Source organism: Microtus pennsylvanicus, chromosome 5, assembly GCF_037038515.1.
Source record: "Microtus pennsylvanicus isolate mMicPen1 chromosome 5, mMicPen1.hap1, whole genome shotgun sequence".
Classification (NCBI taxonomy): domain Eukaryota; kingdom Metazoa; phylum Chordata; class Mammalia; order Rodentia; family Cricetidae; genus Microtus; species Microtus pennsylvanicus.
The window spans coordinates 93,880,600-93,905,032 of NC_134583.1; the positions used below are offsets into that span (position 1 = coordinate 93,880,600).

The following is a 24,433-nucleotide window of genomic DNA, read 5'->3' on the forward strand; positions in this document are numbered from 1 at the left end:
CTGCACTGCACACTCTGCTGCGCTGCACACTCGGCTGCGCTACACGCTCCCCATGTTCTGTCTCATCACACAGACCCAGAATCAATGGAGCAAAGAGATCCCGACCATAAGGCAAAACAAATTCTTCCTACTTTAAGTCATTTCTCAGATGCTCTGTCTCACTGATGACAATTAACCCTGAGTGGCTGTCTTCCTTTTTCTGCCTTTTGTGCTGAATCATTTCAAGGTAAATTACAGATAGTGTAATATTCACCTCTATATACTTGGGCATAGTTTTCCAAATATTTTTCGTTTGTTTGTTTGGTTGGTTGGTTTTTCTAGACAAGATTTCTCTGTGTAGCCCTAGCTGTCCTGGAGCTCACTTTGTAGAACAGGCTGGCCTCGAACTCAGAGATCTGCCTGCATCTGCTTCCTGAGCAAGAGAAGAAAACATCACAACCTCTGAGCCATCTCCCGGGACCCCACATCCTTGATTTGTCTGTCTCCTTAGACTATGACTGAATGGCTTTCTCTAGCCCCTAGAAACAGGAGTTCAGATCTAGAGGCTTTATTTGATTCCATTTCAATTATTTTGGCAAGAAATAATCAATGACATTTATACTTTGTGCTGCAAGATCACAGGGACCTCGTTTAAAATGCTGTCCCTGGAATAGTGGCATTAAAGTAGATTACTGGGTTGAAATGGGGACAGCCAGATCTCCTGGTTTTAAAAGTGCGTGTTTCCTTTTGTGATCCCACACTGACCGGAGGGATACGTGGCAGCACTGCTCACATTTTTTTTTTTTTACATCCATTTGCGGTTTGTCAAAATTCAAACAAACTTTATTACAACTGCACTATTGTAAGGTCCTTCCTTTCTGGTATCACCTGTAAATGTTTTAACTGAAGCAAGAAGTCAGGCTTTTCAAACAAAACAGGTTAGATTACTTTTTCTGTTTAGTCTTTTGTAGCCCTGGCCATCCTGGAACTCACTCTAGCCTGCCAGCCACTGCTTCTTGAGTGCTGTTTTAAAGGCACTACCTCCAGGTGAGAGCTATGTCAGTGTCCTTTTTTTAATTTTTTTCTGAGACAAGGTTTCTCTGTGTAGCCCATACTGAAACCTACATTGTAGACCAGGCTGCCCTTGAACTCACGGATCTTCCTGCCTCTGGCTTTCAAGTGCTCAATTAAAGGCATGAACCACCACTGCCTGGCTTAGATTACTTTCTTGACATCGATGAGGAAAATAGTCTCCGCAGGCTCTAAAAGCGACTCCTGGGGCTAGAGAGATGGTTAAAGAGGCAAGTTCTGTTCCCATTATCCCTACGGGTTGGCTACCCATCCACTTTAACTCCAGCTCCTGGGGATTGGGGATCATATGTCCTCTACTGGCATCCACAAGTACCTGCACACAAGTGCAAACACACACAGAGACACATACCCTCACACATAATTAAAAGCAATGAATAAAAAAAGTTAAATCCTATTCCTACTGCCAGTTCAAACTCTAACAGCTATTAGGTTCCCTGAATTACAGATTTTGGCTGTTTTTATAATGGCTTACAACAGCTTAATGGTGCACTAGTAACTGAATTTGTGACCTCCCCCCCCAACACAAGCTGTAATTACTCATTAAACCGAATGATTCAACACTCAGTACAAAACCAAACAACACAGCACTCGGGAGGCAGAGACAGGCGGATCTCTGTGAGTTCGAGGCCAGCCTGGTCTACAAGAGCTAGTTCCAGGACAGGCTCCAAAGCCACAGAGAAACCCTGTCTCGAAAAACCAAAAAAAAAAAAAAAAAAAAAAACCAAACAACAACAAAGCCAAACAACAAACAAGAGAATTATATGTGTTTTTACCACACTAAACCTAGTAAGGGTCTTTAGATCTGGAAAAGAAATATAAGGACAGCTAGGTCCTTGCCCATCTATCCTTCCCGGAAACTAAGTAGGCAAACTGATAGTCAGAACCAGTAGAAGTTTATAATCATCTAGAATGAAGAGACAGAGGGTAAATCAAGAGAATGAGGTGGGGGTAAGGGGAAGCGTCATGGGTCCAGGAGGAAGCTTTTTCTGGGTTCTTCAGGAAACAGGGCCTGAGAAGAGAACCCTAGGAGGACCCAGAAACCGTCCATCTCTCTCTCCCCGAACCCATCTGCAAATCTTAATTCAGAAGGAAGGAACTCCACATCACGCCCACACCAGAGAGCGCTTATACAAGTCCACCACTTCCTTAAAGCTGCGACCAGAAGGGCGCGGCCCACTCGCGCATCCAGGAATTTATTTGACGTCTCGGCCTTCCCCAGCTTTCACTGGCAATATCCAGGGCCAATCATCTCCAGCCATAGCCCATCGACGTGTGAAAGACAGAGGTGTCAGCCAATAAAAAATAAGAGTGAGGATGTGAAGGCCGGGCTCTGCCCCTTTTACCTCAACGCGCTCAGTAATTGGTAGAAAGGCTTGAGCAGCTGATACCAACCACCAATCCCTAAGGGCGGAAGAGGATGAAGGGCAGAGCGATGGGCGGGGGTGACGTGGCAGTGACAGAAGCATAAACTGAAATGACTGACGGGAATACTAGCCAATCGGAGGCCAAACCGGCCGGGCACTCTACATTCTCCCGTCCTCGGACTTCAGAAAAGCACCAATGGTTTTGTAGACCCGCTTGATTGGCTTCTCCGTGAACCAATCGAAAGCAGGCCTGGAGGACGCGTCGCGCCCCGAGCTTCTCACTGGGCGGAGTAGCATGACAGGCCCGAGAGAAATGCCAATGTCCGCGGGGTCTTCCGCAAGTGACATTTGGCGGCACCAATCGCCGCCCTCCTTCCCGGCGGCCGAGCCCTCCTTCCCGCGGCGGGGCTGGCGGGGCGGGGACGCTGCGCGGCGGCGGCTGAAGCGCTAGCCGTGTTGGGCGCTCCGGGCGGCGGTGGCGGCGCTCGTAGGCGGTTCCGGTCGTGTCTCTCCGGGCGGCGGCGGCTTATGGCGGCGACCGAGCTGAGAGGAGTGGTGGGGCCAGGCCCGGCCGCCATCGCGGCTCCGGGCGGCGGCGGCGCGGGTCCACCCGCGGTGGGAGGCGGCGGCGGACGCGGGGACGCGGGGCCCGGCTCCGGGGTGGCGTCCGCCACGGCGACGGCGGCGGGCGGCCCGGGCCCCACGGCCGGGGGAGTGGCGGCGGGCGGCCCGGGCTCTGCACCGCCAGCCGCGGGCTCGGGCGGTTCGGGCGCCGGGGGCTCGGGCTCTGCTAGAGAGGGCTGGCTCTTCAAATGGACCAATTACATCAAAGGCTACCAGCGGCGATGGTTCGTGCTGAGCAACGGGCTGCTGAGCTACTACAGGTAACTGCTTCCGGGGCGCCGCGCTCACCTGGCCTCCCCCCCCAAGTGCAGCCCACGGACCCGCGCTGTCACTCTTGGCCGGCCGGCTTCGCTGCCAAGGTCGCCCTGGGTCCCTGGCTGTCACCTGTATAGGTTGACAGCTTGCAAAAGTCAGACCCTCCCGATTTGACACGCCGCTCCTGTCCCCGCCATCACCCGTCTCTGGTGCCTAGTCTGCCTCCATCCCCGGGTCTTTCCTGTCAGCAATTGTTTGGAGAGCATCTGCTCTGCCATTGTATTTCCGCTACCACGTGGGTGCAATCACTAATTCTGCAAGTGAGGCACTGTTATGAGGCTGGAGAGGCATAGACCCAGCCCGGGCACTGCCCCTCGGGAACTTACAGTGAAAGTTCTAACTCTTAACTTTTTGTGTCCAGTCTCTAAAATTAAAGGTTCTTAATACACTCTCGATAGAGCTACCCTTGCTTGTTCACTCCACACATTCAGACAGCAAAGCACCGCGGGCGGGGAGACTTAGGGATTCCGTCCACCATATGTCTTACCTCTCCAAGCTTGCGCTTGCTTTCTCGATCTGGACAGCCGAGAATGGAGTTACCATAGCTTAGCTTGTGCTTGCCCCATCTCCTCCCACAGGAATGATTGTCTTATCCAGCAGTTCCGTGCTCTTTATAGTTTTACTTAAGATTGAGTTTTATTAAAGGAAGAATGCATGTATTTGAAATGATTATTAAAGTTTTCCAATGCTTATTTTGGTATGGTCAATGTATACTTACCGTGACTCATAACATGGTCATAACATGTCACACTATGAGGCTTATATTACTAGACAGAGGAGACAGAAGTGTTGAGAGGTGCTTGGGGATAAGTCGTAAGCTTTCCCACTGGCTGGGCACTGTGGCTGGCTGCCTTACATGCTACATTTCATTCAGTATTCATAGCTCTAGCTCCCTGGGAGTTAGGACAGGTTCTCAGGTTCCTGACAAGGAAGCCGACTTAGCATTGGTAGCTCTCCCAAGGTCTTGGAAAAATCAGGTTCGAAACTACAGTTTATACCAATATAACCTAAAACCAAGGTCATTGCCACATGAACCAATTGGATGCAGAGATAATTACCTAAAACAGTTTATGGATTATGGTTCTAATGTGTTTCATGCAAAAAGTACAGAAGTATACCGTAAGAGGAATTTGCTTAGTATAATTCCATTTCTCGTTGACATCCCTTCCTAAAGGCCATCCAGTTTGGGAACCCAAGCGTCTGACGCAGAGCAGGAGCTCAGCCTGTATTTCTCTGTAGTGTCACCAGTAGTCACTACTACCAAAAGGCTCAGCGCCAAGTAACTTTCTCCTCAACAGCATTGGCTTGTCTTTTAGAGACCTACAAGGAGAGTTTGAATTGGAGGTTGTTGTGTGGCCCTTCTTATCTCTTCTCGGCCACAGAAGATGCCTTAAGATAGTTCCTGCCCTGTTTATGCAGCGTTAGTTGTGAGTAGGTGTATTTGCATTGCTGTATTCTGAATTAGTTTTAATACAGCCCTTTTCTTCTGCTCTTCTAGAACTCGGTTTAGGGTTATAAGATACATCTAAAGCTTTAGTTTGACCCACAGTTTTTTTCCCATGTATTCAAGCTCATATCTTGTTTTAATTGACTATTATCCTAATGTTCACTTGATTCATATCCTAATTTGGTTCATAAATCACTGATCCCCCCCCATTTTCAAATATTGTTCATTAAGGGTTGGGCATGGTGACAACAAGACTTTAATCCCAGCAAAAAGCAGAGGCAGGTGGAGCTCTATGAGTTTGAGGCATCCTGGTCTCCATAGCAAGTTCCAGGACAGCCAGAACAACATACTCAAAAAAAAAAAAATGTGCATTATCCAAGGATTTTAATGTTGTATGGTCTTGGCCAGAGAGAGAGCTCAATAGTTAAGAGCACTTAACTGCCTGTACATAAAAGCAGGCAAAAGACATAAAATAAGCCCGGTGGTGATGGTGAATGCCTTTAATCCAGCACTTAGGAGGCAGAATCAGGCAGATCTTTGTGAGTTCGAGGCCAGCCTGGTCTTCCAGGGCAGCCAAGGCTACACAGAGAAACCCTGCCTCTAAAAACCCACAACAAATAAAAACCAAACCCAAACAAGTAAACAAAAAGCTCCACATAAAATAATTCAAAGAAAAATTAAAAATATTCTATGGCCTTTGTAATCCAGTCAAGTTTTCTGCTTTGCAAGCTACTTCATTGTTTAGACTCCATCTTAATCAGTGTTGACCTTGGACATTAATAACTTACCTGTTGCTTTCCCCTTCATATATCTGTTGCTACTTTTACCTTCTTTCTCACAGTAGCTGACTCTGCCAAAACTCCTTCCAAAACATACTAAAGTATGCCATCGGCCTGTCCTTGCTAACTAGGATGGTCCCCCTCACAAGCAACCAATCAACAGTGTCCGGTTTATCTGTCGATGCATTACCCCACCTCCAGAGTTTCCATGAAGTACTGCCTTCCTACATCCTTGGCAGTTTTTTCTTCCTAGTAGGGTGCCTGTGATCCCATCTCTTTCCTGGAATGACTTAACTATGTTATTCCTCCTCTGTTGTCAGACGTCCAAAAGCTACAGTCTCTTAAGTATGCCATTTCTAAAATACCTTTCTCCTTCATAGACCCCATCCTCTGATGATGGAAGAACAGACATGAGCAAGCCTTCCTTTTCATCTTTCTTTTGCTTCTTTACTAAGATGCCCCATAACTCTCTTACACAGGATCCCAGCTCTCCCCAAAACATCCCAGGCTACAGTATTAGTTTTCCTTTTAGCTTCTAGAGATTAAATTACTATTTCATCTGGCCTTTTCAGGCAAAGACTTTCTAGCCAGAAACTAACCATGTGATATTGTAATGACTGAAGAACTTTGACTGCAGGCTCAGAATCTTTCCTGCATCTGTTCTAAACATTAATAGCCATAGGTATGTTTGCCCAAGCCTGAGCGCTGTGGTCAAACCTGCCTCCCTCCCAATGTTCCTTAGTGTCTGTTGAACAGCTATGGACTTTATATTATCCAAGAGCCTTCTCTGGTGCATGAAGACAGTGGAGGCAGAAGAGATCATAGGAGGCTGTTAGTGGAAGTGTGATAAAAGGCCCAGGTAGTGAGTGTGAACTGGCCCTCAGCTGTGGCTCTCTAATTCAGTCTGCATTATTCATAGTGTAACTGAAGCTTGGGGCTGGGAGGTAAGAATAGAAAAAGCAGGGATTCACGTTACAGTGGCAGGTGCAGGGCATGGAAAATGGCCAGTCCTTTGAGACCCCCACCCCCACCCCGTGATCCCTTATTGCTCATTAGTACATTTGAGAAAGAAAGGTTAGACGAGATGAAATGAACACCAGCGGATCTGTCTTGAGGGGCAGTAAACAGACTCACTCAAACATCCTAAATCTTGGTGTCGGGGAAGGGTGTGTGCCCTTCCTGGCATGTAGGAGTTCTGGATGTACCAGGTGTGTTTTGCTGGTGGCTCCACTGCTTTGTGCTGTGGCAGAGGACTTTGGCCTCTTTATGTTCCGAGTTGGACAGGGAGAAGTGCAGTTTGAACCTGAAGGTCCCTGGGCATAGCCAGCGATAGTGAAGACATGAGCAGTTTTCTCTGCATGCATGTAGTGCTGAGATTTTGATGTTTAAGGCGAATCTTGATATTTATATGTCAAGTGCTTTGTAATTTGTTGTCACCAAGTAATGTTGTAAAGTTCAAAAGTTAGCCTATTAATAGAACTGTCAGTAGAGATCGGGGGAAAGTTTTACACCCAGTCCTCTTGAGTGCAGACCTGCTGAGTCTTTCCTGGCTATTAATAGGATGGCTTAGGAGTTCCCACCAATAAAAGTCTGGAACTTAGGAAACTGCATTTTCCAGAAAGAGTGAAATGCCTGGTGATTCTTTTGTGCTTATTCTTTCTTTATTGTCTCAGACTGGCAATTATTCTTATTTCTTATCATTTGAGCCATGACCAATATTTAATAGTCTAATCACTTAAGATTTGCCTTTTATACACTTCTGCAATATAATCCTAAGTGTTGCATGACAGTTCTCATTTGGGCTGATTTACAGTGTGGGGGTGGCTCAGTGTATAAAAATGGAGCTATTCTTAGAGAATGAGAGTGTCAAAAATTTTTGTTGCACAAGGTTATAAAGTGTTTTATAACGTGCTAAGTAAAAAGTAGTTTCTGTCTGCAGTGGGCACGAGGGAACTGTGTCAGGTGAGGGAAGGGTCTTCACTTAGATTGTGGTTGTGGTCTCACAGTTGGATCCACTTGTCAAAATTCATTCATTTGTACCTATTAACTGCTGAGTTAATATTTCGTGCAATTCTAGCTCAGTAAAGACCGTGTTTTTCAAACTAATGGGAGGAGGAACAATGGGGCAATAAAATCCGACTCACATAATGCTTATAAGCTTGGGAAGCTTTCCTGCTGCCTCCTACTGTTTAAATTTCCAGGGTTGAGAGAACTATAACAAGACTTTGTTAATTCCTAACACTACTTAATTTTCAAAGTGCCCAGAGTTATGAAAGAAACTAGAAGTAGAGGAGGACGAATGTCTTGCTGTTTAGCCTTTCTATTTAGCCTTTTTGTCTTGCTATGGCAGGTCCAAGGCAGAAATGAGACACACCTGCCGTGGTACCATCAACCTCGCCACAGCCAACATCACTGTGGAAGACTCTTGCAACTTTATCATTTCCAATGGCGGTGCTCAGACCTACCACTTGAAGGCCAGCTCAGAAGTAGAGCGGCAGCGCTGGGTAACAGCCCTGGAACTGGCCAAGGCCAAGGCTGTGAAGATGCTGGCAGAGTCAGGTACGGAGCAAAGGAACACTGGACCTGAGTAGCACAGGTTTTTACCCTTGACTGCAGTGTATCTTTTGATTGTGTCTCGTACGTTAGATATCCCAAGCTTCTCATTGAATGTTATTTCTCTTGAGTAGTGGTTCTAAACTGAGTTCAGTCCTGCATATATACACACATGCCATTTGGTAATGTCTAGAGACATTTTTGGTTGAAATAATGGAAGCTGGGGGTGTGACTGGCACACAGAGACTAGAAGCCAAAGATACTACTCGGTGCCCTATGAGGCACAGAACAGCACGCCTGCTCTCCAAGAAAGAATCAAGTACCCAAAGTTGAAAAACTTTGGTACTAAAGTGCTTATGCTTAATTTTTTTTAAAAAAATTTGATACAGGGATACACGGTCTTACTAGTTGCCTTGGATGACCTGGAACCCTATCCTCCAGCCTCTGCCTCCTGAGTGCTAGGACTAAAGACATGCTTCACTATGCCTGGCCTGTGTTTTGTTTTTCATGTTAGTTGAGACATAATTATTTTATTACTAGCTCAGTATTAGGAATCACCCCCCCCCACACACACAGGGCTTCTTTGTGTAATGGTCTTAGCTGTTCTGGAAATCACTCTTGTAAACCAGGCTGGCCTCAAACTTAGAGAGCTCCGCCTGCTCTGTCACCCGAGTGCTGGGGTTAAAGGTGTGCGGCCACCACTGCCTGGCTTCAGTATTAGTAATCTTACAACTCACAATTTGGACCTTTGTATATTTTCTTCTCTAGGTTGTTTTTTGTTATTGTTTTGTTTGTTTTCTGGCAGTCTCACGTCCTAGGCTGGCCCGAAACTCTCTGTCTGTAGTTTAAGATGACCTTGAACTCCTGCTCCCTCTGTCTCCACCTCTCAAGTGCTGGAATTTTAGGCCAGTTTCTGATAGCTTCTCATTTATTAAAGTTGTAACAGAATCGACAGATACCTAATAAACAATCTTTTCTGGGCTGGAGAGATTGCTCAGTGGTTAGGGTACGTCCTGTTCTTACAAAGGATGGGATTTCAGTTCTCAGCACTCATGACAGGAAGCTCACAGCCATTTGTGGGTCCAGCTCCAGGAGGATCTGCCACACACAAGCACAGTTTATAGTAGTGAAAATCTTTTTAAAATTAGCTTTTTCTTTTCTAAAGAAAATGATAGGATTTGCCCTCAAGATATTGATAGTCATGCTGAGCTTGCTAGTGGCAGAGAACTGAGACGGCCAGTCCTGACTTACGTTTACCAGGTCCCATACCGCGCCTAGTGTCTATTAAGTCACTAGAGGAAACTCCGTTGCTTTATTTTGTAGGGATGGGTTACATTTTGACCTTGAGCCCTGCCTCAGTTTAGCGCGGTGGACAGGTCCTTTCTTGTTCCTTTTGTTTAATCTGAAGGCTGAAGTCAGCTCCGCAAAGGAGTGACGCTGCTGGAGAAACAGTTTGCAGTGACAAACTGATAGTGCACAGCTGATGGAGAGAGGTACGGTACAGTTCCTACTTGATCATGATCTGAGAGCTCTCTTGTTTTGCTTTTGGAGTGGCTTTAGGGTCAGATAAGTTCATCATGAAGTTTAGCTCTCCCTTGGAGAAAAATAATTAATAGAGCTTTTAGCGACATAAACTATTTCAAGAAGCTGCTCTGCAAAACAAACACACAAACAGAAAAAGAAGCTGCTCTGTGGTTCTCAACCCATTTTGCAGAAGGCCTGCATGCCTCCCTAAAGACAGTGGTGGCTTTGCGGTAATAATTATTTTGGATTACATTGGACTCTTCAGGCTAATGTTTAAAAGTTTGTTGTTGGGGATGTATGTAGTTCAGTTGGTAAGAGTGCTTACCTACTATGCCTGAAGCCTTTGATTCACTAGAATAGCTGAAGCTAGAGGTGGTCACACCTTTCAGGAGTTGGGAGCAAGAGGATCAGGAGTTCAAGGTCATCTTGGCTACACACAGAGAGTTCAAAGCTAATCTGAGCTGCGTGAGATGCTGTCTCATCAAAGAGTTGGAAGGTTTAGTTATATGTTCCTAATTTGAAGAGCTATCCAGTTTTCCATACTATCCTTTCTGTCAGTGGATCTTAAACTTCAGTATACATTAGGACTACTTTGGTCACAGTTAGAAACACAGATTCTGGGCCAGTGAGATGGATTAGCCAGCGAGGGCACTTGCTAACAAGCCTGACAACTGAATTCCACTTCTGAGCCCTGCATAGTGGAGGGAGAGAACTGACCCCCACTATGTTGTTCTCTGACCTCTCCATATATGCATATGACACATGTACCGTACCCTGGCCCCATAAATATAATTAGAAATGCATGTAATTTTAAAAGAGAAATGCAGGTCCAGGCCTTGCCTCCCACCATCTGAATCTAAGTATCTAGGACTGCAACCTGAGACTGTGCTCCTTTATGAAGTGCCTCGAGTCTGTATGCTGTAGGCCATGGGCCACACTGTAGAGGAATCCTCTGGAATTGCCAGCCCTCAGTTGCTCAGAATGTACATAGTGAAGCATGGTGGTTTACTTGGAGCAGAGTAGGTAGGGCTCCAACTCTTGGTCCTGATCCTAGAGACAGAACTTAACCTTGGCGTCCCTGCAGATGAATCTGGGGATGAAGAGTCTGTCTCACAAACTGACAAGACTGAGCTTCAGAACACGCTCCGGACACTCTCCAGCAAAGTGGAGGACCTGAGCACGTGCAACGACTTGATAGCTAAGCATGGCACTGCCCTGCAGCGTTCCCTCAGTGAGCTGGAGTCCCTGAAGCTGCCTGCTGAGAGCAACGAGAAAATCAAACAAGTCAATGAACGAGCTACACTCTTTAGGATAACTTCCAATGCCATGATCAATGTGAGTAAAGATGGTGTACCTCTGACTTTTTGACACTTCCCCTCTGAAATGTCATGCTTTCACAGTGCTTGGAACTAACTGGTAGAGCAGCGACTGTCCTAAGCCTTGCTTCGAAGATTAGGTGCTTTAGGTATCCTCATCTGTTGCATGAAACAGGATTGGCTGCCCAGGTGAAGATACTCTGCTCAAGTGGTTAGATGGACATTGCATCAGCCTGGGAGGCAGTAAGGAGCCCGGTGGTGCAACCTCCTTTCTCTGAGTGGCAGGGCATCTGAGGTGCTATTACATATTAGCTTGGTGCCTAAACTTCTGTTTTTGGTTTTGCCTCTTTGCTCTTTTTTCTAAGCTTATCTGTCAGAGCTGAAAGAGCCTTTTGAATGCTTTACTCTGTTGTGTTCTTTTGCTTCCTTCTTCCTTGGAGTCTGCATGGTAAGGCATCCTGCATGTGGAATGCTGAGCAGGGCCTGGCTCAAGCACTGCTGAGAACTTGTAATACTAGTTAGTTCAGTGTTAGCCTTTGACTCCAGAAAACTCCACTTAGGCATTAGAAGACTGTGGGTAAATACAAAGCATCTTTGGCCTTACTGATGTATTGCTAGGTATGAAAGAATACCAGGTTTTACGATGCTGTTTTTCCTCTCCTGGTAACTGATTCTCACCTGACAGGTTGTTTTAGCTCCTGTGCACATAAAAATGCTCAAGGACATTTCATAAGTGAGACGAGTATTCTGTGAGAAACGGTTTTGCAGAGCTTCTCTCCCCATCTAATTAAATGGGTAAAGTTACCTCACGAGTGCCAGATTTCTCTTGTTTAGGGAATGATCGTGAGAAGATCTAGTTTAATTCCTGTGGTGCCTGAAGATCAAAGACCTTTCCCTGTGAGGAAGGGGAAATTCCATTTTCTCTCTCTTTTTTTTTTTTTGTTACTTTATGGCAGTTGTGTTAGCTTTTATTTTAAATGTTGAACACCTTCATGGCTCTGATTTACCCCAGCCAGAAAGAAGACGAGTTAGGTTTTCTTTTTAGGAATTTCAGGAAGGTTAGCCACCTCCTAGGAGCATTCAGCAGGTCAGTGTTGATGCAGGTGTTGAGTGACCAGGAAGCCTCGTAATCGCACAAACAGATATCCATGGTAAATCTGTAGACTTACATTTTGTGTTTATGGGTGTTTGCCCTGCATGCATGTCTGTATACCTCTTGTGTGCCTGTGGGGCTAGAAGTAACTCCTGGGATTGAAGTTACTGGTGGCCACAAGCCACCATGTGCTGCAAAACTAACCCAGGTCCTCTGCTAGAGCCTTCCCAGTCCCAAATATGTATCCTTTAAAAAAAAATCTGCTCCAAACATTACAGTCACCTAAGAAGGATGGCTAATAGTTATCAACATCAGGTAAATACTCAACTATTTGACAGTCTTCTTCTTTTTTTCCTTATTCTAATATGATTTTTTTTCCCCCTAAATAAAGCACCCCTGCTTTATAAAACCAAAGCCTTGCCTTAGCCTTTTCTCTTGTAAATTGTTCTTATGTATTCTTTGGGGACTTATTCATCCTCAAGTTCTAGGTTATGTTGGAATGATCTTAGAAGTCAGAACCAAGCTTTTAGGAGGGGAATGTAGCTTTGTGGGAGAATACTTGCTTGCATGCTCCAGGCTGTGGGTTCAGTCCTCAGGACAACACTGAGTCAGCCAACAGCTTGGTGGAAGAAAGCTGTTCTTTCCCTGTTTGCTTTCCTGTCCACTGCCTGTGTCCCTGTTATCATCTAGTGGTTATCTAAAATTCACTTTTTATCCTGCGTGTTATCTGTTTATCTTTCAGGTGATAATAGCAAGGCTCTAAATACAGTGCGTGTGGTGACACATGCCTGTTAATCTCAGTACTCTGGAGGCTTAGGCAGGAGGAACAGAGTGCAAAGGCAGTCTGAGCAGCTATGTGCTGTGACAGGGTAGACATCATAGGCAGCACATTGGAGGTGTTCCGCCTGTACTTGGAAAGTTAAAGAAGCTAGCACAGCATCCAAATGCTGAGGGAGAATGAAATCTTCCTAAAAAGAAGGCAATTTTATTTTAATTTTTGAGACAGGGTCTCTCTGTGTAGCTCTAGCTGTCCTGGAACTTATGATGTAGACCAGGCTGGCCTCAAAATCACAGAAATCTGTTTGCCTCTGCCTCCCTAGTGCTGAAATTAAAGGCAGGTACCACCATGCCTGGTGCTTCTTGCTAAATTTTAATTATTATCCGTAAATATTATAAGAAGAGAATGGGAGAATTGGTGGAGGCAGTGATGTGGTATTTGTGGACCCGTTCTCCTCAGTCTGGGAACTGCTGGTGACTATTAGGTGAGGAAGTAGCTAGAGGTGAAGCTTGAGTGGAGGTTAGGGCAGTGCAGGTGCGGATGAGCGGGCTGCGGGTAGCCCACTAGAAGAGGCTGAGGCCAGTCTTGAGGCAGGCAAGCTGGTTACTGCCTTACTGAATGCTTCCTGTGAGCCCGGTGTGGTCCTAAGTGCTATATGTGGACAGTGACAACTCTGAGGTGGTCTCTGTGTTAGTCTGTGTTTATAGACAATGACTGTGAGGCACAGAGGACTTCTGTAACTAACCAGATGGCAGGAAAGAGCTGTGACTTGAGGCTAGCCAGCCCAATTCTAGATCTGTGCTCCACTACTTCTGCAGTGGAGTGCTGGAAAGAGATTACAGACTCCAGCAAATCAAAGGAGAGTCACTAGGACTTAGTATTTGGATGTAAAGAAGGAAGCACCTCTGAAAGAGAGACACCCATAGGCTTGGACAGCTTGGAGGCTTTGGAACCGCTTTGTGATGGAGAAATTCAAAGGAGAAAACAGGCAGCAAGAGAATGTGGTGAATCAAGCGTGAGAGCCACTGATTTTGAAGTACTTTGAACCGTTGAATAGGCACTTGGATATTCTGGTCTGAATCTCAGAGAGTCCAATTTGGAATCACTGATTTAGTAGCCATTGGTGGACCTGTAGGCAATTGTTGAAACCATGGGAGCAGACATTCTAATAGAACCTTTTAGTTTCTCTGTTACAGGGAATACACTTCCAAGCTTACATTGGTTCCTTCCTTCGTTTATTAAGCAAACTTTATGTGGCTCCTGCTGTGTGTTAGGAGCTGAAGACCTGTAGATGAATAAGCTATAAAATGTATTCTAAAGTTGCTGGTGATCCCTCTGGAGAGATAGAAACCCAGTCATGATACAGCTGTGCGTGTGATAGGCAGAAGTATGCTGAAACTGGTAAGGACATAGAAGAAGCAACTGGCTGCTTAGGAGTGGGGGTGTCACAGAAATTCCATTTCTCTTATAGGTCCTCTCCTTTCTTAGAGAAGGTGGCAAGGGAAGAGAGGTACAGGCAGAGTGAGTAGCATATACCTAAGTAGTTAGGACTGGAAGGAGCTGTGTGTCCTAGAAATGGTGAGTTCAGTGTGGCTGTGCTGTAGAGTACAGAGGTAACAGCGGCTGGGAGAGTAGTTGTGTGAGGGCTGTTTGTATTGTAACCGTAATTAGGATTTGATCCTAGCCTTGAGGAGTCAGTAAAGGTATGGAGATAATCAGATTGGGGAGGGGGGGTTGTTTGTTTTTCTCTACCTCCCATCTTTAATTCACCAAGTAGTATTCTAATTTTTAAGTTCAGTTGTTTCCGAAATGACTGAAATAAAAGCAAGGCCAAGTTACCCCATCTCTAGTGTGAGTCAGTGCGGATCTGTTCTCTGTTTCAGTCCTCAGCTTTGGGTTTTGTGAGTGTAGCTGATTTATTGAAAGCAATTTTCATACACTTTATCTTTTATTCAGAAGATCTCGGGTGCAGTTCACATGCCCGCCCTTTATGCTGCTGCCACTAATGCTTTGTCTGGCTTTGCTGCTCACTTGGTATTTGCTTGGTCCTCGTGACCAGGAAAATAGGAGAACTATGACAACCGTGTTCGCTCTTTCCTCAGTCTGACCTTGATTGCAGCACAGAGCTGGCTGTCCCCGCTACTGTGAAATAGCAGGAAGTATTTAATTGTCATATGCCTTCTCATGTTCCCAGAATAAGGTTACTTGGTGGAGACTCTGACTAGTTGAGGTGGCATAACCAACACTTTCTCTGTACAGGCTTGCAGAGATTTCCTCATGTTAGCCCAGACACATAGTAAAAAGTGGCAGAAGTCTCTACAGTATGAAAGAGACCAGCGTATCCGACTGGAAGAGACTCTTGAGCAGCTGGCAAAGCAGCACAATCACCTGGAGAGAGCCTTCCGGGGAGCCACGGTGCTGCCGGCAAACACTCCGGGCAGTGCTGGCTCTGGTAAAGGTGAGAAACCGAGCTCTTTACATAGCTGGTCTGATACAATCTGCGTGGTTTCTGCAGCTGACGGAAGAAATTCTCAATTGGTGGCTCATGTGAAATGCATTTAGAGCTATTGATTTCTTTTGGCTTTCCCACTGCTTTCAACCATTGTTGCCATGTTTGTTATTAGTATTTAAAAGAACCCACTGTGCTAGGCATTGGTAAATGTAACCACAGAAAACAAATGAGGCTTTTTTTCTTTGTAGACCAGTGCTGTTCTGGCAAAGGGGACATGAGTGATGAAGATGATGAGAATGAATTTTTTGATGCACCAGAGATTATCACCATGCCTGAAAATTTGGGCCACAAGTAAGTTGTCCTTGACTGTTTAAGAAAATGAATGTGTATTTTTATGATAAGACTGTTTCCCGTGAGAGTCTGAGCTGGTGACAGTTGCTAAGATGTGGGAAAACTGTTAGCACTTACACACTGAATTCTCCAGAGACTCCCAAATTCATACCCATTCTAAGTGTGTGCAGTATATTTGGCATTGTGTTTCATAAAGAACTGATGAGGACCAAACTTAAATTCTGGTCTTTGTTCTAATTCTCCTCTGTTTTTCATCCATGAAGACGTACTGGTAGCAATATCAGTGGAGCCAGCAGTGACATCAGCCTTGATGAACAGGTAACTCTTATTCGGAAGTTGTCAGTGTTGAGGGACTTTAGTTTTGATTCCCAAGAACTTGTCTGTGAAGTGCTAAGATAAATAGAAACTTCTGTTATTGTTTGTTAAGCATGGGGGAAGGGAAGGTTATAGATAGCAGATTTTTTGTTCTTTGTGGCTGATTGAATGGCTTTGTTTTTGCTTCTAGTACAAGCATCAGCTGGAGGAGACCAAGAAGGAAAAGAGAACCAGAATACCATATAAGCCAAACTACAGCCTCAACTTGTGGAGCATCATGAAGAACTGCATTGGAAAAGAGCTCTCTAAGATCCCAATGCCGGTGAGGTCCTCGAATACTCAAGACTGGTGTCCTTTCTGCCTCAGTGGCACTCTGGTTACACTGTAGCAGCTTTAAGCATGGTCTTTATTTCCTTGCTAGTCATAAACCATCCTTTTAAGTCAGATTGTGTAGTACTGGCTAAGGATCTAGTATCTTTCCAGATCATCTAGAGTCAGTTGCTTATTTTTGATAACATTTATGAGCAATTCCATGGTAGGCAGGCAGGCAGGCAGGCAGGCAGGCGTGAGGCATGCACAGATAACACAGCACTGATACTGTCTTGAAGAAGCATATAGTGAGATTAAGATGACTTGGTCAGTAAAGGTTCTACCATGTAAGCACAAGAACATAAAAAGTCAGGCATGGCGACATTGGTGTCTGCCTTGGTATGCACATGCACTCATTACACACATATACACACAACTATCCTCTCCTCCCCCGGGTTAAAATAACAGAATAGTAGCTGTGAATAGCGTGTGACAATTCATGCCTGTTAATACCAGCACTGGGAGGAATGACAAGAGTTTGAGACTAGCTTAGGCTACATAGTTCCCTGCCAACCTGGGTTAAAGAGTGAGACCTTATCTCACTCTTATAGACATGCACAGAAAAACAAAATACACATAGATTAAAAGAGATAGTCAAGGAAATAGGTGGATGGTATTTTTCCTCTTTTAGTGCTATGGGAAGCCCTATACAAAGGAAACAAAGAAATAAAAGTAGTTAATTAAACCTAGAAGATAAGGACCATCTCCATGATGAAGATGGATATTGGGGCTGGGCATGGTAGTACTCTCCTATGATCTCAACACTTGGGACATAGAGGCAGGAAGATCAGGAGTTGAGGGTCAGCTTTCACTACAGATGGAGTTCAATGCCAGCCTGAGCTACTTGAGACCTTGTCTTAAAAATAAGCAAAGAGATGGGATTTGAACTGACCTCCCTTCCTCTAACTACACTTCTGTCTATCCATGCTCTTGTCAAAGGGAAAACTGGAAGTGTGGTCATGTCAGTTCTCAACTTACCGTCCTTTAGTGGGTCATCGCTGCCTTGACTATAATCTGGTTCCTTAGTGGGCTGTGTGCTTTCTCCTGATGGGCAGATCTCTGTCAGGAAGATTAGAGTCAGGATAGACCTCAAGTATCAGGCATTTTGCCTCTTCCCTTCAGGCATTTACACACACTGCTCTTTATGCTTGAACTATGTTTATTTGTCCACTAGCCTATGGCACTCTGCTGTGACTACGGCTCTTTGTTGAGGATTTTGCTATAGTGACTCTTTAATAAACCTCTGGAGTATCTATCAGGGTAAAATATTGATCCCCTGTGCTCCAGGAAGCTCCATAGTTTGTGTCTGGCAGTGTTCTGCTTGCTTATTCATTCTACAAGTATTTTCTGAGTATCTCTAATTTGCCCTATGCAGTGCGAGCGTGCGTCTTAGGCAGATGTTTGGCTTATAGAAAGAAATCCCAAGCTACGTTAATTTGAATCAGGAGTCAGCAAACTAAGGCCCTGGGGCCAAATTTGGCTGCCATCTAAACAGCCATAAGCCAAGAATTATTTTTATTTTTTCATTAAGTGGTTGGGGAAGAAATCTAAAGGAATGTAATAATTCATGAGGCTACTGTCCACAAATCAAGCTTTGTGGGACGGAGATACTCATTCATTCCTTTCTGTTGTAGCTGCTGTCTTGCTGTAGCAGCAGTGTTGAGTGATGTGACAGAGACCACGTGGTCCTGAAGGCTTAAATGTTTACTGTGTAGCTCTTTACAGAGGAAACAAAAACAAAGCAAACAGAAAACAGGCACCTGCCTTAAACAAATTTAGCTTAACATCCTTATTTTGAAATCCAAAAAGTAGGCTGTCCAGAGCTGATATCACCACTGTCAGTACCAAGTTTCTTTCTGTTTTGTGGCTCTCTAATGATTAAGTGCTGTAATTCATAGATCTGTAATGGCTCCTTGAGCCGTCGGAGGATACTTTGCAGTCAGCTAGAGGATGGAAAAGTAAGAGCAGGCTGTGCCTTTTAAAGGTACTTCCTGGAAATTGCACAATCCATTAATCTCTTGAATCTCTGTGGCCACAACTTACTTATCTGACCATAGCTACGTAGAGAAAAGTCTAGAAATAAAGACTTAGGGTGTGGGAGCTGCATGTTCTGTCCATAACCTGGTACTTAGAAGCAGAAATAAAATACTTCCTCAGCCTCTTGGTACATAGGTACCACGTCTTCATAGACTGTTTGTTTCTCATAACTAGGAACTGTATTGTTGCTATGTATGTCCTTGATGCTCAGCATATTGCCTGACATTGACATTCAGCAAATACTAAAGTAATTAATTGAGCCTCAAAAAATAAATAGATTTTTATACACGTGTGTAAGGTTTAGTCTTTAAAAGACTAAATCTGAAGGTGAGAATGTAGCTCAGTGATAAGATTGCTTGCCTAGGGTGTTTAAGGCCCTACATTCCATCTCTAGTACTACACAATAATAATATTGATGATGATGGTATAGTAATAGCAGTAGTAATAGTCAGGCAGTGGTGGCAAATGCCTTTAATCACAGTTCAGGAAGCAGAGGCAGGTGGATCTCTGTGAGTTTGAGGGCAACCTGGTCTACAAAGGAAGTTCCAAGATAGCCAGAGCTGTTACACAGAGAAACTCTGTCTAAAAAAAAAAAAAAAGAAGGAAAAAGAAAGAAAGAAAGAGAAAAGAAAAGGAACGGAAAGGAAAAAAATAGTGGTAGTAAAATAAAATGAAAGTTGACTTAGAAGAAAAGGATTTTATTTATTTATTTTTTTCTGAGACAGGGTTTCTCTGTAGCTTTGGAGCCTATCCTGGAACTAGCTCTTGTAGACCAGGCTGGCCTCGAACTCACAGAGATCCACCTACCTCTGCCTCCCAAGTGCTGGAATTAAAGGCATGCATCACCGCCACCACCACCCAGCTAAGAAAAGGATCTTAATGAGCTTATAGTAGAGAAACCTCCAAAACACTGGTGTTTGGGAAACCTAAATAAAGGAGGACCACTTGCTTGAGCATTGAGCACCTTATAGGAATTAGTAGGCAGGTGGACTGGAAAGGCAGGCCGTCATTCTCGGGATGTAGATTCTATTTCTAAAGAGCTTCTGGGGTAGGTGACCTGTATCTTCTTTCCTTATTGATATCGCCGTTAGGAGTGTGCAATCCTGTACCCTCCAGACAAGTCATCTTTCAGACAGCATTCTATCACAAGAGAGCTGGGGTCAGCCGGTTCTGTTCCTGTTGGCATCTGGCTGGGCACTGCCAGTATAAGTCAGCAGTAGGAGATCATGGCTTCCTCTTAGGCATTTTTCTGACAACATCTGTGTGACTCTAGGTTTCACTAAACAGTCTTTCCTGAGCTCCTCAAGGTGCTAAGCTTCTGCATATCCCTTCACCCTCTGAGGTACAGTGATGTCCCTTCTTCATGTCCCCAGCTCATGGCTGGCTGGTGTTGCTAATCACTGGTTGTCTTTTGTGGCTAACTAACTCTCATTAGCAGTGAGTAAGGTCCTTGCTTCCTTCTCCTTAAAATACTCAAACTCATTTGTTTGCGTTTGGCCTCTGAGTGTGACCAGGGTTCTTGGAACATTTATTAGAAGGTGGGTTATATGTAGATGAAAAATAGTGACAGACTAGTGATGTGTGGACTCTCTCTGGTCCAGGTTCTCTTCTATGTCTGGTAGCCCAGGACACAGCTTTTCATGATTTTCCTCTGAATATGTGAAAAATTTTCTTTATTCTGCCTGAATTGTTGTCACTAAGAGATTCTGCTACATTAAGGATTCGGGTCTTACTGTTACCAGTTGGACACTGTGCCACATTCAAGCATTTTCGTAGTGTGGGCTTATTACATATATGTGTGGGTATGTGCATGTGAGTTCAAGTGGCTGGAGGACAGAGTCATCTGATTGCCTGGAGCGGGAGTTAAAGGTGCTTGTGAGCCAGCTGATATGAATGTTACTAATGGAAGTCCAGTCCTCTGGAGGAGCAGCAAGTGCTGTTAATCACTGAGCCTCTGCTGGGCGGTGGTCGTGCACTCGGGAGGCAGAGGCAGGTGGATCTCTGAGTTGGAGGCCAGCCTGGTCTACAGAGTTCCAGGACAGGCTCCATAGCTACTGGGAAACCCTGTCTCAAAAAACCAAAAAAGAAAAGAAATCACTGAGCCATTTTTCTATTCCCTTCCCTTCTCTCTCTCTCTCTCTCTCTCTCTCTCTCTCTCTCTCTCTCTCTCTCTCTCTCTCAATTATTTATATTTTGTGTGGGCTGTGCATGGGGGGCAGAGGAGAACCTCACCTGGCAATGTCATACTGAGATGGTCTCTCACTGGGCTTGAAGCTCCCCATTTCAGCTAGACTGAACAGCCACTGAACTCTTGGGAGGTGCCAGTCTCTACATGTGGGCTCCCCCTACCCCCAGTGCTGGGGTTACAAGCTCATGCAGCCATGATGCCTGTTTTTTTTTTTTTAATGTAGGTAGTAGTAGGTAGTAGAGATTTGAACTTAGGTCCTCATGCTGGCAGAGTAAGAGCTCCTACTCGCTAAGCTCAGCCCCTAAAGCAAAATATACTTGTTTGTTTGTTTTTGTTTTTTGATACATGGGTCTGTGTTATGTAGTTCTGGCTGTTCTGGAACTCTTTATGTAAGCCAGACTGGCCTCAGGCTCACAGAGATTCACCTGCTGTCTTTTCTTTCATGCACATGGCTGGGTAAAAGGCATGTGCCACCATGCCTGGTCTTTCAACAAATATTAAATTAGCAAAATTATTTAAAATTTCAAAGTTACCTTAGAAATTAACTTATTTTCTTGAGGGAGAAGCAGTGTGAGCAGTGTCTGTTGTTCACTTCTCCACCATGTGGGAAGCACAGGCTTTGGCACACACGGCACTCGGATAATATTGTCTAATGGATAGGCGCACATTTTCCCTAGCTGAAATGCATCATCTAGCGATTGACTGCTATAAGTTGGCTGTCAGATTTGAAGAGTGAGAGTATGTCCTGCTTCCTCTCCACTCCAGCAGCAACAGTCCATGTCTAGAGCACTGTCCAGCCTCAGAAGTCAGTTCCTGACCAAGCCTCAGCCAGCGTCTAGTCCAGGGGAGAAGCTGACTTCGGCAGTGCCATCATTTCTGTGGTCAAGGCACTCCTGTACTTTTATAATCTTATCTCCCCTTTGCTTCTCCCCCAGATTGTTCCATATCTAACTTACTCTCTAGGTACACTTCTGAAATTTTTGTTCCTTTAATCACTCAATTAATTCCCTCATTTACTGTCTGATGGGGTCTCCTGTGGTCAGTAACTTATGGCTGTTGTCGAGTCTGCAGTGCTGCCTAGAAGCCGCATGGTTTCCATCTGAGAGGGCAGTGACTCCTGCCACTCCCTGACGTAGATGTTAACAGGGGAGAGTGGGTCACCTGGAGTCTAATCGGAGAGCTGCAACTTCTTTTGTCTTCCTGTTGCCTTATCACCACAGCATCTCAGCATCTCCAGCTGTCTCCTGTGAATGGCAGGGAAAAGGCTTTAAATCTGTTCTCTTCCTTACAGGTAAACTTTAATGAGCCCTTGTCCATGCTTCAGCGCCTTACTGAAGATCTGGAATACCATGAGCTATTAGACCGAGCTGCAAAATGTGAGAACTCTCTAGAACAGCTCTGCTATGTTGCAGCCTTCACCGTTTCCTCCTATTCCACTACTGTCTTCCGAACCAGCAAGCCATTCAACCCTCTCCTTGGGGAGACCTTCGAACTGGACCGACTAGAGGAGAATGGTTATCGATCCCTCTGTGAGCAGGTAAAGAGCCCAGATCTGTAACACTTTTCCTTTCTTATGACTGGGTAGGTTTTGAGAAGCCAGTCTCAGCCCATTCTGTCTTCTTTTTCATTAGGATTCAACACACTAGGCCTGTCGTTCACCACTGTTGTGGATGTAAAAATATAAAGGGAGACTCTTGAGTGTTTATTGCCAATTAATGAGCCATGTCTTTCTCTTCTCCAGTCTTTTCTTAATTCAAACCTGATTTCTCCAAGGTGAGTCATCATCCCCCTGCTGCCGCACACCATGCTGAATCCAAAAATGGCTGGACATTGCGTCAGGAAATCAAAATCACCAGCAAGTTTCGAGGCAAATACCTCTCCATTATGCCCCTCGGTAAGGCCACCATATTTGTTCCGGTGAAAGGTGTTCTGGCATGATGGAGGAGGCTACTGTTTCAGGCATCAAGAAATGGAACTCTAATTCAGGCACCAGCATCACTAGCTAGTTACCATTTAACTCCCCAGCTTTCAAATGCGTAAGGAGGCCAGGCACCCTTTTAAGACCCATCCTGCCATATCTTTGCCTCTTTAGTTTATTTACTTTTTGTCTCTAAGTACTACTTTAGAGTATGGATTCTAGCATGCCTTTAAGACATCATTTCAAGCCGGGCGGTGGTGGCGCACGCCTTTAATCCCAGCACTCGGGAGGCAGAGGCAGGCGGATCTCTGTGAGTTCAAGACCAGCCTGGTCTACAGAGCTAGTTCCAGGACAGGCTCCAAAGCCACAGAGAAACCCTGTCTCGAAAAACCAAAAAAAAAAAAAAAAAAAAAAGACATCATTTCAATGGTGTTTTCCCATTACTCTAGTTCTGTCTGTACATAGAACAGTTAGGATTATGAGATTAGGTTTCTCTCTCACAGTCTTCTCCTCTGCTTGATGGATTAGGTGTCATTTATGTAATGATTGAATCCTGGATAAAATGAAACTTTATTTTATTGAATTACAAGCTATTTTTTGTGTTGGGATCAAAAAGATGAAGCCTGGGAGTAGGAGTCCTGACCTGTAGAGTTGGAAGCACACCAGAACTTTACAGCTGCTGCCATTCCTCATTCCGCACTGATTTTCTTCTGTGTGTGAGAGACAGACAGAGACAGAGAGAGAAGTCTTTTAAGGTTTTTTTTTTTTTTCTGGGCATGGTGGTACATGCTTTTTTTTTTTTTAAATATTTTTTACAGTTTATTTAACTTTATTTTATGTGCATTGGTGTGAAGGTGTCAGATCCCCTGCAACTGGATCTTCAGGAAGTTGTGAGCTGCCATGTGGGTGCTGGGAATTGAACCCAGGTCCTCTGGAAGAGCACTCAGTGCTCTTAACCACTGAGCCATCTCTCCAGCCCAGGTGGTACATGCTTTTAATCCCAAAAGGAGGCAGAATTAGGTGAATCTCTCTGAGTTCAAGGCCAGTTTGGTCCACAAAGCAAGTTCTAGGTAAACCAGGGCTATTACACAGAGAAACCCTGTTATGATTTATTTTTGCTAGTTTTAATGTGTGTGTGTGTGTGTGTGTGTGTGTGTGTGTGTGTGTGAGAGAGAGAGAGAGAGAGAGAGAGAGAGAGAGAGAGGGAGAGAGAGAGAGAGAGAGAGAGAGAGAGAGAGAGAGAGAGAGAGAGAGAGAGATTGCATGTGAATGTGTACATTTGTGTTCAGTGTAGTTCCCACAGAAGCCAGACTCATCAGATGTCCTGGAACTGGTGTTACAGTTGTGTACCACCAGATGTTTGTACCTTGGCTCCTCTGCAAGAACATTTAACCACAGAGCCATTTCTCCACCCCCTGCAAAGTGTTCTTTTATACTTCATAATCTTATCACATAATTTTATTTTGTTTACTTATAGAGATATTTTATAAGAAAAAGTTATATACTGTCTTTAATATATAGCTGGATTTACTGGTCTTAGTTTCTTTTTTTGTTTGTTTTGCTTTTTAAGACAAGGTTTCTCTGTGTAACAGTTTTGGCTGTCCTGGAGCTCACTTTGTAGACCAGGATCGAATTCACTGAGACCCGCCTGCCTCTACCTCCCAAGTGCTGGGATTAAAGGTGTGCGATACCACCGCCTGACTCTCTTAGTTTCTTAATGTGGAGTAAAGCTATTGATAGTGTGTCCTTTCATAATTTTTAGAAGACCGATTATTTAGTTTTATTGATCTGGGAATGATTCTTGAATTCTTGCTTATGTAGGATAGTTTTACTGGATATAGAATTCTTCCTTTGATAGTCTTCTCAACATCTTGACTTTGTTATTCTACTGTTTTTTTGGCTTTTGTATGCTTCCCCCCCCTCAAATATTTCATTGTAA

The 24,433-nt window shown here is 44.6% G+C and overlaps 1 protein-coding gene across 1 annotated transcript in view; it reads left to right on the plus strand.

The window, feature by feature from the left end:
* Positions 1–2,841: 2,841 nt before the first annotated feature.
* The window catches only part of Osbp (oxysterol binding protein), a 31,008-nt gene continuing 9,416 nt past the window's right edge, over positions 2,842–24,433 (plus strand). The window contains exons 1-9 of the mRNA XM_075973560.1: positions 2,842–3,319; positions 7,951–8,159; positions 10,762–11,012; positions 15,124–15,322; positions 15,565–15,667; positions 15,931–15,985; positions 16,173–16,304; positions 21,868–22,113; positions 22,350–22,470. Of these exons, the coding sequence (XP_075829675.1) occupies positions 2,964–3,319; positions 7,951–8,159; positions 10,762–11,012; positions 15,124–15,322; positions 15,565–15,667; positions 15,931–15,985; positions 16,173–16,304; positions 21,868–22,113; positions 22,350–22,470 (1,672 nt within the window). The 5' untranslated portion in view covers positions 2,842–2,963. The remainder of the gene's footprint in view (positions 3,320–7,950; positions 8,160–10,761; positions 11,013–15,123; positions 15,323–15,564; positions 15,668–15,930; positions 15,986–16,172; positions 16,305–21,867; positions 22,114–22,349; positions 22,471–24,433) is intronic.